The sequence below is a fragment of the Mustela erminea genome, chromosome 7 (genome assembly GCF_009829155.1).
Source record: "Mustela erminea isolate mMusErm1 chromosome 7, mMusErm1.Pri, whole genome shotgun sequence".
NCBI lineage: Eukaryota > Metazoa > Chordata > Mammalia > Carnivora > Mustelidae > Mustela > Mustela erminea.
In genome coordinates, this window is record NC_045620.1 from 21,717,709 (window position 1) to 21,732,394 (window position 14,686).

The 14,686-nt window shown below is 36.3% G+C and overlaps 1 protein-coding gene across 3 annotated transcripts in view; it reads left to right on the forward strand.

Annotated features, from left to right (window-relative positions):
* RBL1 (RB transcriptional corepressor like 1) overlaps nucleotides 1–14,686 on the forward strand; it is a 75,555-nt gene that overhangs the window by 4,475 nt on the left and 56,394 nt on the right. For 2 of the 3 annotated variants that reach the window (XM_032350721.1, XM_032350722.1), the window contains exons 2-7: nucleotides 2,644–2,777; nucleotides 9,990–10,190; nucleotides 10,578–10,642; nucleotides 10,743–10,871; nucleotides 10,984–11,144; nucleotides 13,679–13,728. In XM_032350721.1, the coding sequence (XP_032206612.1) occupies nucleotides 2,644–2,777; nucleotides 9,990–10,190; nucleotides 10,578–10,642; nucleotides 10,743–10,871; nucleotides 10,984–11,144; nucleotides 13,679–13,728 (740 nt within the window). The remainder of the gene's footprint in view (nucleotides 1–2,643; nucleotides 2,778–9,989; nucleotides 10,191–10,577; nucleotides 10,643–10,742; nucleotides 10,872–10,983; nucleotides 11,145–13,678; nucleotides 13,729–14,686) is intronic. The other variant, XM_032350723.1, reaches the window with a different exon arrangement.

The window sequence follows — 14,686 nt, forward strand, 5'->3', positions numbered from 1 at the left end:
GAGTAGGTATTTTCATATATCTACTTTTTTTTTTTTTTTAAGATTTTATTTATTTATTTGACAGAGAGAGATCACAAGTAGGCAGAGAGGCAGGCAGAGAGAGAGAGGAGGAAGCAGGCTCCCCGCTGAACAGAGAGCCCGATGCGGGACTCGATCCCAGGACCCCGAGATCACGACCTGAGCCAAAGGCAGCGGCCCAACCCACTAAGCCACCCAGGTGCCCCTACTTTTTTTTTTTTAAGATTTTATTTATTTGACAGACAGAGATCACAAGTAGGCAGAGAGAGAGGAAGGGAAGCAGGCTCCCCACCGAGCAGAGAACCCCATCCTGGGCTCCATCCCAGGATCCTGGAATCATGACCTGAGCTGAAGTCAGAGGATTTAACCCACTGAGCCACCCAGATGCCCCATATCTACTCTTTTCCCTAACCCTCTCCCCAGAGATTGCCTGGGTGGCTCAGTCGGTTAGGCCTCTGCCTTCAGCTCAGGTCATGATCCCAGGGTCCTGGAATTGAGTGCCACATCGGGCTTCTTGCTTGACAGGGAGCCTGCTTTTCTTTCCACCTCTGTCTGCCACTCTGCTTGCATGTGCGTGCTCTCTCTCTCTCTCTCTATCCCTCTGTGACAAGTAAATAAATAAATAAATAAAATCTTAAAAAAAAAATGAAAGAAATCCTCTCCCCAGCTCCTATCCCTGTCAATATACCTGACAAGCCCCCACTTATATTTCCCCCCTTGCCTTTCCCTCTCACCCCTTATATTTTGATGATTCACCACTTAACGAGTTTTAAGTCTTCTTCTGAATTCTCTGACCTCCTCAAAATCTGTTACTCTATTGTATATTCTCTCACACTTTATCTTCAGTTCTTATAGCATACATCTCACCAATTAAAGATAACCATTATTTGTTCCTTTTCTTCACTCTACATTTGGAATTACATGAGGTCAGAAACCATCTTTATATTTCTAAGGTCTAACATCAAAGAATTAAAATAAGTAATATAGTTGACTTCTTTTTCCTTCTTTTTTTTTTTAGGGAGAAAAAGCAAAAATACTGGTACTTAAGTTTTCTCTCTTAGTGGTGTTTTCATCTAGTAACCTGTATCCAGTGGCTCTCTAATACTTGGATACTATTCCCCCAAATTTGTTAATCAAGACTTCTAAAAGTATTCAGTCACAGGCTTACATGCCTCATTTAATACCTTGAGCAAATAAGACTTCTCTATACATTAGTGTATAACACTGGGGTTTTCTTTTTGGTTTTTTGGTTTTTGTTTTTGTTTTTTTAACATTGGGTTTTAATTCTATTGGCCATCCATTCCTGTCCTCCCTTTTGGATTATTACAAGAAATCTTTCAATGTTTTTATTCTTTTAGAGACTGGTCTTAAAGAGGCTCTGCAGAACTGTGCTATAAGATTTGTGTCTAATTTTTAATCCTTAAATTACATATGTAGTTCAGTCTTAAAGTCATGAAGTAATTTTAGCTTGGAGATATCTCAAGTCTAAAGCACACAATTAAGTGTTGAATTTCCCAATGTCACCTTTTTATACCATTGTAAACTGAGGTATCTACTACAGTGGAGAGGCTTACTTACTGTTTTAACCCACTGAGCCACCCAGGTGCCCCTTACTTACTGTTTTAAAGATTGGGTAGATAATTCCCCAGATTTTTACCTCACAAAAATGGTGGTCTTTTTATGTTGTACAAGATAGATAAGAACTTTTTATTTTTTTATTTTTATTTTATTATTATTTTTTTAATAGATAAGAACTTTTTATATGTGACTTGCTTACCATCTTTCTACTCTGTTCTTTCCTTTCCCTGCCATACTGGTTAAAAAAGAAGCATAAGGGGCACCTGGGTGGCTCAGTCGTTGGGCATTTGCCTTTGGCTCAGGTCATGATCCTGGGGTTTCTGGGGTTGAGCCCCAAGTGGCTCCCTGTCCAGCGGGGAGCCTGCTTCTTCCACTCCCCCTGCTGTGTTCCCTCTCTCACTGTGTCTTTCTCTGTCAAATTAATAAACAAAATCTTAGAAAAAACAAAAGGAGGAATGCCTGGGTGGGTCAATTGGTTAAGTGGCTGCCCTCAGCTCAGGTCATGATCCCAGCGTCCTGGGATGGGGATGGAGTCCCACATCGGCTCCTTGCTCCACAGGGCGCCCGCTTCTCCCTCTGCCTCTGCCTGCCACTCTGCCTGCCTCTACTCTCTCTATCTCTCTGACAAATAAATAAATAAAATCTTTAAAAAAAAAAAAAAAAGGAGACATAAATCTGAAGTGGTGGAAAGGAACTTGAGCATCATCAAGGCCATGACTGGTGTTTTCAAATCAAGTAAGCTAATGCTGAGGCTGAAATATTTTAAGAGCACTCCTTCAAATAATATCAGATTTGGGGTGTAGATGAGAGATCTATTTTTAGATTAATGCTGATATATCATCTTACACAGGACTGAAAATAAGGAGTTTTATACTCATTTCTGTAAAACTAAGCTTTGTGTGACCTTGGGCAAATATCTTCACTGCTCTGGCCTGTTATATACATAACGAAAATAAGACCAGATAGTTCTAAAAATCCTTTCTGGTTTTAGAACTCAAGCAATTTAACATAATGTATTCATTTTGCTGTTTGTCTTTTGCCTGCCAGGGAGAAGTTATACACTGGTTGGCATGTTCATTGTATGTTGCATGCCGCAAAAGCATTATTCCCACTGTTGGGAAAGGTATCATGGAAGGAAATTGTGTATCACTTACCAGAATACTGCGGTCAGCTAAACTAAGGTAAAGCACTTGATTTTTCAAACACTTTTATAAGTCTAAAATTTACTTTTAGAATTTAATTTCTGCAACTCTGTTCCGTTTAAAGTTTGTTGTCCTATAGGTATCCTTTTCCAATTCTCATATTCTTCCATTGCCTTTCTTCCTCAAATTCTGACTTCAGCCAGAGGAATTTATACGATTTTTTTAATCTGTACTTTTTCCATTATTTTTTTAAGATTTGGAAACAATTCCAAGCTTTTAGAAAAGCTGCAAAATAAGGAAAGCACCTAACACCCATATACCCTTGACCCAAATTCAGCTCTTATTGACACTTTACTCTATTTGCTTTGTCATTTGATCTTTCTCAAATATTTTTTCCTCAATCATCTCAAAGTAAGTAGCATGCATTATAACCCTTTACCGCTAAATACTTCATTGTGTATTTGGATAACTTTGATCTTTCTCAAATATTTTTTCCTCAATCATCTCAAAGTAAGTAGCATGCATTATAACCCTTTACCGCTAAATACTTCATTGTGTATTTGGATAACTACCACAGTTACCAACTTCAGCAGATTTAAGATTGATATAATAATTTAATCTGTCACCTCTATTCTAGTTTTATTAGTTGATCCAATAATAATCTTTTTTTTTTTTTAAAGATTTTATTTATTTATTTGAGAGAGAGACAGTGAGAGAGAGCATGAGCGAGGAGAAGGTCAGAGAGCGAAGCAGACTCCCCATGGAGCTGGGAGCCTGATGTGGGACTCGATCCTGGGACTCCGGGATCATGACCTGAGCCGAAGGCAGTCGTCCAACCAACTGAGCCACCCAGGCGTCCGATCCAATAATAATCTTGATAGCAATTTTTTAAAAGAATATTCCAATCAAGGATTAGGTACTACATTCACTTACTGTATCTGTTTAGTTTCCTTTAATCAGGAATATTTGCACAGCAAGAATGTACTCCATAAACACTCCAACCCCTTTTTAATAGATTGCTCCTCATTTTGGATTTGTCTTGTGTTTTCTTATGATTAGTAACAGGTTATACACCCCAGATAGAAAACCACATAAATAGTTTTGTGTCCTCGCTGTATCACATCTGGAGGCACAATATCCTTGTGCTTTGCTTGTGTTAATTTTGATTATCTGCTCAGTGTGTTGTCCCATAGTTTTTCTACTGTAGAGTTAATATTTTTTACTGTGCAACAAGTAAGCAATCAGTAGGTCTTAGCTATAGCTTTTCCTTGCCCTGGCATTAGCCATATGGAAATATTTGCTTGATACAAAACAAAAGAAATGGAAGGATCCAGATTTGGATAGATGGTAATGTTCTCTGTTTCTGGGTTTTTCACCCATGACAAAACTATTCGAGGTTGTTGTCCATTTGCTTTCCTGGGTTTCCAGCATGGAAGACAAACAAACTTTAAAAGACCTGTCGAGGAAGAGCAATTAAGTTTCAGTTTATGCTAAATTAAAAAAAATTTTTTTTCTCAGAACAATTTTAGTTTGCATAAGTGGAAAAATAATACATTCAAGACAATTTTTAAAACTTCAGTAGATACCAAAAAAAAACCAACTTCAGTAGACCTCAATTTTTGTCATTTATGATAAAAATAAAATGAAAGTATAATTAAGATTGATGGGAGTTGAAGTACTTTTTTTAATTGAGTAAAACCTCCCTCTTCACTGCAGTATAAAATAATCTGACTTTTTTCTATCGGAGCTTCTCATCATTGACCATATAAAACTTTAAAAATCTTTGTAATACTAGGTTGTTGGGGAAACAAAACAAAAAAAGAGTAACTTAAAATTTGGAGCATATGATAAAAATTTCAAATAATGAAATATTCTGGAAATAGATGGTGATGATTACACAATGGGAATATACTTAATACCACTTAACTGTACACTTAAGCATGGTTAAAATAGTAAATTTTATATTATACATACCTCTACCAAAATTTTTAAAAGGGTTCACAAACTTTCAAATAATCCAAAAATTCTGTTTTTCAGTGTTTTAGTTTTTTTTAAAACATAATGGGATCATATAAGTATTGTTGTTTTTCTTTTTTTTTTTTTTTTCCTTTAAAGATTTTATTTATTTATTTGACAGAGAGAGAGAGACAGCAAAAGAGGGAACACAAGCAGGGGAGTAGGAGAGGGAGAAGCAGACAGAAACCTGACACGGAGCTCAATCCCAGAACCCTAAGATCATGACCTGAGCTGAAGGCAGGTGCTTAACAACTGAGCCACCCAGGTGCCCCTGTTGTTGCTTTTCTTACTTTATATTCTGGTAATTCTTCCATATCACCATAAGTAGCTCTTCCTCACTTTAGGACTTAAGATATAAGGATATTTCATATATTTAGCCAACCCTTTACTGATGACCATTTAGATTGTATCCAGTTCTTTGTGATTACAGACAGATTATTGTGAAATGTATTTCAGATAAATTCCTAAAAGTGTAGGGATGGGTCAAAGGACCTCCATTTTTTAAATGTAGAGTGATACAAATTTTTTTTAGGTGTCAGATTCTTAACAACTAGAAGAGCATAGAGTATCATCATGTTCATTCCAACAAAAAAGAATTACAAGTGATGTTATTATTTTCATTGATTTAAAATTTGGACTGTTTATGAAATTTCAATTTTAAGTATAATTTTAAATGATTATTTAAGATCTTTATAGATAGGGAAAAATACCAAATATTGCTAATAAATCATACTGCAAAATACATTAAGTGCAGATTATAGATGTACATGTAATACTAGCAGGGTTTTTTTGAGTATTTACCTGTGAGCTAGGCATTTAATATGTGCTAAGGGTTTGTATGTCTTTATCCATTTAATCCTCACAGTTAATCCCATGAAATAAATCTCATTTTATAGATAAGGAAACCTAGTCACCTAGAGCTTAAATTACTTCTCAAAGGTTTTATACCTAGTAGGTAGCAGAGTATCCCAAATCCATACTGCATTACATATGTATCTACCCATAATATTAGTATGTCTGTTTTGAACTGTATTTATATTCAGCTTCAGTTTGTGAAAAAAGCAAACAACTTCCAACTTAAAAATAAGTTTCAACTGGGACATCTGGGTGGCTCAATCGGTTAAGTGCCTCTCTTAGTGTCAGGTTGAGTACTGCATCCAGGTCTTTTCTCAGCAGGGAACCTGTTTCTCTCTCTGCTTGCTCAGCCTGCCACTCTCCCTTTTTGTTCAGGCTCTCTCTCTGACAAATAAATAAAGTCTTTTAAAAAAGTTTCAAATAAAAGTTTATTTTGCTATTAAGTGTAATATTTAAAAGTGTAATATTAAAATAAATGTATTAAGTGTAATATTATAAAGTAGTATTTGAGGGTGCCTGGGTGGCTCAGTTGGTTAATCGACAGCGTTTCAATTCAGGTCATGATCCTGGAGTCCCCGGATCCAGCCCAGTGTTGGGCTCCCCACTTGGCAGGGAGTCTGCTTCTGACCCTTCCCCCTCTCCTGCTCTCTCTCTCTCTCAAATAAATAAATCTTGAAAAAAAAAGTAGTGTCTGTTGTGCAATTTGAACTTTTAATTTAGTAAAGAAGTTGTCTGCATCTCATTGTTTTAAGTATTGAGAAGTAATTTTTCCACATTTTCCCTAAGTTTTTCAGTTACTTAGGGTTTAAATCAAGATGACATCCATTCATTCATTATTTTCATATTATAATAGAACCTGAATGAATATTCATGAAAAATTATTTTTCATACATTTTAATTGGAGCACTGGTGATACTAAATTTTTGCAAAGTAATTTTCTTTTTTATGTTTTGAGTACCATTGAAATTCAGTAGTATGCTGCTATTGGGACATACACCCCATATTTACCATCCATACTCTACATTTATTAAAGGGTGTGTGTGTGATAAAATATACATAACATTGGGGCACCTGGGTGGCTAGTCAGTTGGGCATCTGCCTCTTGATTTTGGCTCAGGTCATGGTCTCCGGGTTGTGGGATTTGGCCTCCTGTCAGCAGTAAGTTTGCTTCTCTCCTTCTCCTGCCCCTCCCCCTACCTGCTCTCTCTCTCTCTCTCTCTCTCTCAAAATGAATCTTTAAACAATATATATATACATAAAATTTACCATCTAACCAACTTTAAGTGTACAGTTCAGTGGCATTAAATACATTTACATTGTTGTGCAGTCATCACCACCATCCATTTGCAGAATTTTTTCAGCTTCCCAAAGTGAAACCTCATAACAATTAAACAAAAACTTCCTTCTCCCTCCTAGCCCTTGGCATTTATCAGTACTTCATTCCTTTTTATGGCTGAATAATATTCCATTGCATATATACCACATTTCGTTTATCTGCTTATTAGTTGATGGATACTTGAGTTGTTTCCACCTTTTGGCCATTATGAATAATGCTGCTATGAACATTTGTGTATAAGTTTTTGTATAGACATGTTTTCATTTCTTTTGAGTATATATGTATGAATGGAATTATTGGGTCCTATGAGAACACTATGTTTAATCTTTTGATGTACTGTCAGATTGTTTTCCAAAGTGACTACACAAGTTTACATTCCCACCAGCAGAGTTTGAGGGTTCCATTTTACCCATATTCTTGCCAATACTTGTTATTATCTGTCTTTTCTTTAAGGCCATTCTAGTGGGCATGAAATGGTATCTTATACTTCCCAAAAGGCCAGTGATGTGGAGTTTCGTTTCATATGCTTTTTGGAGTATGATTTTTTTTTTTTTTAAGATTTAATTTATTTGAGATAGCGAGAGAGCACAAGTGGTGAGGGGAGGGCAGAAGGAGAGGGAGGAGCATGCTGTCCACTAGGCTCCGATCCCAACTTGGGGCTCGATCCCAGGACCCTGGGATCATGACCTGAGCCGAAGGCAGACACTTAACTGATGAGCCACCCAGGTGCCCTAGAGTAATGTATTCTTTACAACAGAATTCCAACAAACAGAATTGTTTTGAAAACTGTGAAGTTTACTTTGCTTCTTATTTTACTTTAAAAAATCATACTCCTAGGTTAAGTAATAATAATGCTATAAGTTTATTTGTATCCAAACATTCTGATGTGCTTTGTTCCAGGTTAGAACAGCCATACTAGGAATAACAATAAATACAATGGATTTATATATTAGTCAAGCATCTTGTTTATAAAAAAACAGATACCAACTACTGACTAGCTAACTAGTCTTTAGACAGAGTCTTTAGGATGACTTGAGAAAGCAGAGTTGGAAAATGTCCAGGAATAAAATGAGACTGGGTAGAGCCAAAAAGCATATCACAATAATTCGTCTAACAAGGACACAACTTACATGGCTGGCAGTGCCATTTCTGGACATTGCCACTGTGTTTGTCCCTAATAGCTGAATATTGCTGATGATCCTGCTGTAAGAATTTATCACTTGCTCAGTTCTGTGTATTTCAACTCCAGTTTCAAAATCACAAACATATATCAAAAACCTCAGGTTTTATGCCTTCACCCTAACTTCAGTGAAGCTGATCTATCTAGTAGACAGCAAGACTCAAAATTGGGGAATTCCTTGAACAAAAGAAAGAAATAAACCTGCTGAGCATCCCTGCCTCCAAAACAGTCTCCTATAAAGGACTCTAACTTGTTACCCAAAATCAATATTTAGTAATCCAGAAAAAAAAAAAAAAACTGTTGCTATTATTGCTAAGAATCTTTTTTTTTTTTTTTAAGATTTTATTTATTTATTTGACAGAGAGAAATCACAAGTAGACGGAGAGGCAGGCAGAGAGAGAGGAGGAAGCAGGCTCCCTGCCGAGCAGACAGCCCGATGCGGGGCTCGATCCCAGGACCCTGGGATCAGGACCTGAGCTGAAGGCAGAGGCCTCAACCCACTGAGCCACCCAGGCACCCCGTGCTAAGAATCTTTTAAAGAGACTCAGATTCTCAGATTTCAGTCTGCATATCTGGAGTTTGAATACCTATGGATAATTAGCTGATGATGTCTTTCATCACCTTTTTTTTTTTTTTTTTAAGATTTTATTTACTCATTTGACAGATGGAGATCACAAGTAGGCAGAGAAGCAGGCAGAGAGAAAGGAGAAAGCAGGCTCCCCGCTGAGCAGAGAGTCTGACGCAGGGCTCGATCTCAGGACCCTTGAGACCAGGGCCCAAGCCAAAGGCAGAGGCTTTAACCCACTGAGCCACCCAGGCGCCCCCATTCCCTCACCTCTTTTAAAAAGGTATCATTCTGGGGCGCCTGGATGGCTCAGTTGGTCAAGCAGCTGCCTTCGGCTCGGGTCATGATTCCAGGGTCCTAGGATTGAGCCCTGTATCAGGCTCCCTGCCTAGCAGAGATCCTGCTTCTCTCTCTCCTTCTGGCTGCTGCTCTGCTTACTTGTGCTCTCTCTCTGTCAAATAAATAAAGTCTTTTAAAAAAACAATGAAGGTATCATTCTGGTACTGGTTCAGTCTTTACTACTGAACCTGGCTAGTTCAGTCAGTAAAGCATGTGATTCTTGATCTCAGGTTTGTAAATTCAAGCTCCATTTTGGATATAGACATTACTTAAAAATGAAATCTTAAAAATTCTGTATATAGCACTAGATACTTAAATGAATGCTACAAATTTTCAATCTAAAACCATGCTAACATGAGGACATAAAAAATATACCCATGATTGAATAAGTCAGATAGGTGGGCTAATAATCTATTGAGTAATTTTCTGGGTATGTACTACCTTCTTCATTTATATTTGATGGTGGAACCACATATTGGAACACAAACACTTGAATTTTATTCCTAAACTATAACTGTCTGGTGCTTTGTGATCAACTTCCACAATCCACTACTTGGGAGATTCTGTTTGTCTTCAAACTAATTTCATGAACTCAATCTGTTCACGTTACTTTAATATATATACAAACCATTGTCTGGGTGCTGTAGGAAATTAAAGAAGTAGATAGGTACCGTTACTTCATGGATAGAATACATTTATGTAATGACCACTAATTCAATATCTATATTCCCGTAGTGATTCTGGACGCCAGAGGAATTTCAGAGCGCTTGGGAATAAGGTTTTTCGGTTGCCCCTTTTTTTTTTTTTTTTAATAAATTTATGCTTTTAAGTAAAGATTTTTTTTTTCTTTAATCAAGATTCTTAAGATTCATAGGCATAAATAAAATGTTAACTTGTCCTTTATATGGACTCACTTTAAAGTTGAACTTTTAAAAAAATAAAGTTGCTTTTTTTGTTTAGTTTAATACAGTTTTTTAGTAAAATGAAGAAATGGATGGACATGTCAAACCTGCCTCAAGAATTTCGTGAACGTATAGAAAGGCTAGAAAGAAATTTTGAGGTGTCTACTGTCATTTTCAAAAAATTTGAGCCAATTTTTTTAGATATATTTCAAAATCCATATGAAGAGCCACCAAAGTTACCACGAAGCAGGAAGCAAAGGTAAGACTCTTAATTGTTATGTAATTGACATTAAAAAAAAAAATTATGCTATAAACTTTGGAAATTTGCATTTTTGAAAGTCTGCTTTTTAACAGAAGTATCCATTTGTAAAAAAAATTTTTTTTATAAAAAAATTTTTAATCCATTTATAATTACCATATCTGGAAATTCAGGGTAATATTTTCACTTATTTTTTATGGTCTGATTATTTTATGCAGATTAGAAATATTAAGTCCACTTAATGAACCATAGGTTGTCCTTTGTGAATAGAATTTTACATATAATTTGACTTTACTATTTGTTATTTATATTTGCTGCTTCAATTTAAATGACCATGTGGAGTGATATTTAGCAAGTTAGTTAAAAAGTACATTTTTTCTTTTCTAGGAGGATTCCTTGCAGTGTTAAGGATCTCTTTAATTTCTGTTGGACACTCTTTGTTTATACTAAGGGTAAGGTGATACTTTCAATGGTTTTACATTTCTGCTGTGGGAACTTAGTATTATTTGACATAAAAGGTTTCTGGTCTTTGTGTTTTTTTTTCTTATAAAGGTAATTTTCGTATGATTGGAGATGACTTAGTAAATTCTTACCATTTACTTCTGTGTTGCTTGGATCTGATTTTTGCCAATGCCATTATATGCCCAAATAGACATGACTTGCTGAATCCATCATTTAAAGGTAAGACCTTATTTACTTTTGAAAACTAGTCATTAGTATTTAGAAAAAGTTTTAAGTGTTGACCATATTCTTTTAACCATTTCCTTTTGTTTTTCATATCCTGTCAAACTAGGTTTACCATCTGATTTCCATACTGCTGACTTTCGGGCTTCTGAAGAGCCTCCCTGCATCATTGCTGTACTGTGTGAACTGCATGACGGACTTCTCGTAGAAGCAAAAGGAATAAAAGAGCACTACTTTAAGCCATATATTTCAAAACTCTTTGACAGAAAGGTACTGCACTTATAAGTAAATGGCTAAGATTTTTAAAGGTTAGCAGCAAAACCTCTAAGGGAAAAATAATGTTTTAAGCAAGTTCTCAGCATTATAAGACTCAGGGTCAAGATTTCTAGGTTTCAGTCTCTACCGTGATTTAAAATGCTGTAATGCAGAATCACCCTATGATCTTTCATGATGTGCAAAACTGAGCTGTTAAAGACTGTGACCAACTATATATACTATCAAGTAAATGCACTGGTGGAGATGGCATAAGAGGTTTTAATAAAAGAATTATAAAGAACCGAACATTGGAGTAAGCCTAGTAAAGAATTATGGAAAGCAGAAGGTCAGGGTAAATTAATTTACTGCCACAATTTTAATAACTGCTAACTATTTACTAAAGATGGGGTGATACATAACAACTATAGTTTCAGTTCTATATAAATAGAACAGAAAATCTATTATAGTTTTATAGCCACTTACAGGCTACCTACATGCATTCTGGATTTTTTTCTCAGCAATTTATTTAGCTATTTCTGTATTTATGAAATGGCTTATTCCTCTTGTTCTCAATTTCTTACTTTCCCAACACTGAGCCATTTAATCCAGCTAGTACTTGAGTTTTCTCTTTGGTTAAAAAAAAGAGGTGGGGAGGTGGATTAGGTCATCACGGTGGTTCCTTCCACTCTTTGTAGATAATATGAGATTTTTCTTCTGTCATAAAGTCTTCTCTAACTGGGTGGTTCTTCTGTTACACACACTTTTGTATTTAGCTTTATCTTTCTTCCTTTGTGTATGTATGTGCGTATGTATATCATGGCTCCTTACCTGCAAGTTAAACATGTCCAGCAAAGTAAACTTTGAAGGGAACTCAAGAATTGTCTTCTGTGCTCTGCAGAAGCACCACATTAGTGGCCCTGGGGTATAATGAGCATAAATTTTGGTTTGCCTGGATTATCTAGGTTTTTTGGTTGTTGTCTTAGCATAATTATTATAGCACCTCCTTTCACTCCAGAAGAGTCCTAGTTTGGATAGTTGTCCTCCTACTCATGGGCTGCAGATGTTTTGTTTTGCCTATATAGAGTGTTCTTTATTTTTATTTCATTCACTTCTAATTTTTATATAAAGACCTTTAATATAAAATCTCTCTCAAGGGGCACCTGGTTGGCTCATTTAAGTGTCTGACTTGATCTCAGCTCAGGTCTTGATATCAGGGTCATGAGTTTAAGCCCCATGTTGGGGGGAAAAAAAAAGGAAAGAAAATCTCTTTCAAAAATCAAGGACTATGGCAATACAAGGTTAGAATTTCTACATGAATTTCTACATGGATAACAATTGTTAAGCTAATTTTAAGCTAATGAATTTCTACATGGATAACAATTGTTAAGCTAATGTTAAGCTCTTTTTAAGATGGGAACTATGCTTTCTGTCCTCTTAAATTTATGTATGTTGAACCCTGACTGCTGAAGGCATTTGAGTTTACAACCCTTATATGTAATAATCTAGGAATAGTGTGGGTGCATAGAGAATATTATAAACAGGAGCTCTTGGGTAGCTCAGTTGGTGGAGCATCCCAGTCTTGATCTCAGGGTTGTGAGTTCAAGCCCTGTGTTGGAGCCTAAAAAAAGAAAGAAAGAAAAGAAAATATTATATAAACTGTAGTTTTCTTCTCTCACTAACAATAGTACCTATATTCCCTTTGAATGTTTCCTTGCCTGACACATATTATCATTTAGTAAATGTTAGTTTCCCTTCTCCTTAGACCAATGTTTAAAATTGGACAGCTTTTGTCAGAATCACTTGGGGGAATTTATATAAAATGCTGCCTCAGCTCAGGATTTCTGGTCCATCAGTTTGCATTTTTTTTAAAATTCCCGGGGCGCCTGGGTGGCTCAGTGGGTTAAAGCCTTTGCCTTCGGCTCAGGTCATGATCCCAGGGTCCTGGGATTGAGCCCCACATCGGGCTCTCTGCTCAGTGGGAAGCCTGCTTCCTCCTCTCTCTCTGCCTGCCTCTCTGCCTACTTGTGATCTCTGTCTGTCAAATAAATAAATAAAATCTTTAAAAAAAAAAAAATTCCCCTAAGTGACTGCCTGAGTGGCCTAGTTGGTTGAGCATCCAACTTGGTTTCGGCTCAGGTCATGATCTCAGGCTCATGAGATCCAAACCCTGAGTTGGGCTCCATGCTGAGCCTGCTTGCGATTCTCTGTCTCCCTTTGCCCCTCCCCCCTGTTCATGTGCTTTCTCTTTCAAATAAATACATCTTTAGGGGAAAAAAAACCATATCTCTAAGTGATCCTTATGTCACTAGAATTTAGAAACCATTGCCACAGGCTAACTTAAAGGTATTTTTAAAAGTTTACTTTACATTTTTAAAATATTTTATTTGTGTGCTAAATAGGTTTTACTGGTTTAAAGGAAATACCGAGTAATTCTGTTTTGTGTGTATTTTTTATAACAACTGCAATGTGAAAATTTAGACAAATGTCATGTTTTTGTATCTATGTTATTATGCTTAATTACATGTCAAAAAATGACTTTTTCTTCCCAGATTTTAAAAGGAGAATGCCTCCTGGACCTTTCGAGTTTTACCGATAATAGGTAAGTATTTAGCATTAATGGTATCTGCCATATTATAGGCTGTTGATGATTTATTGCAGTTTTTTAAGTGGAATATTATATTAAGGTAACTACTCCAAACTTAGGTTCCTTCTGCATTAGTGGCATTGACTGAGGTTGTTACTAATCCTTGTTGTCTCTAAGTAGACATATTTTTTTTTTTTAAGATTTTATTTATTTATTTGACAGATGGAGATCACAAGTAGGCAGAGAGGCAGGCAGAGAGAGATGGAGAAGCAGGCTCCCTGCAAAGCAGAGAGCCTGATGCGGGGCTCGATCCCAGAACCCTGGGACCATGACCCGAGCTAAAGGCAGAGGCTTTAGCCCACTGAGCCATCCAGGTGCCCCTAAGTAAACGTATTTTAAGAAATCTTTGGCACTTAAAAAAAGAAAAGAAATCTTTGACACTTAAAAGAGCTCCTTCCAAAGAAACTCATAGAGACCCAGTGATTTCTGTATTTGAGTGTGTTCCTTTACTAATCAAATATTGGCAAATTCAGAATATACGTATATGACAAAGCCATTATTGTTCCCTTAGTGATCACACTTAGGTTCACCTAGTTTTCAGATTAAGTTTATATTCTCTTTTTGCTCATCTTTCAAAGTAATTTATTATTATTGTATATGTGAACATGAAGCATGTCCATAATCAGATAGAAATGTCTGCTATTGTTAGGTGGGTAGAGTTTAGAGTTAAAAACTAGAAAGTTATTAGCTTTTCCAGGCCTTGGAGTCTAAATTTATCTTCAAGTCAAAATATATCCATTGTGGAGGTACCTGGCTGACTCAGTAGAGTGTGGGACTCTCAATCTTGGCGTTATGGGTTTGAACCCCATGTTGGATGTAGAGGTTACTTAAATATATATTTTTTAAAGATTTTATTTATTTATTTGACAGAGAGAGAGAGGGAACACAAGCAGGGGGAGTTGGAGAGGGAGAA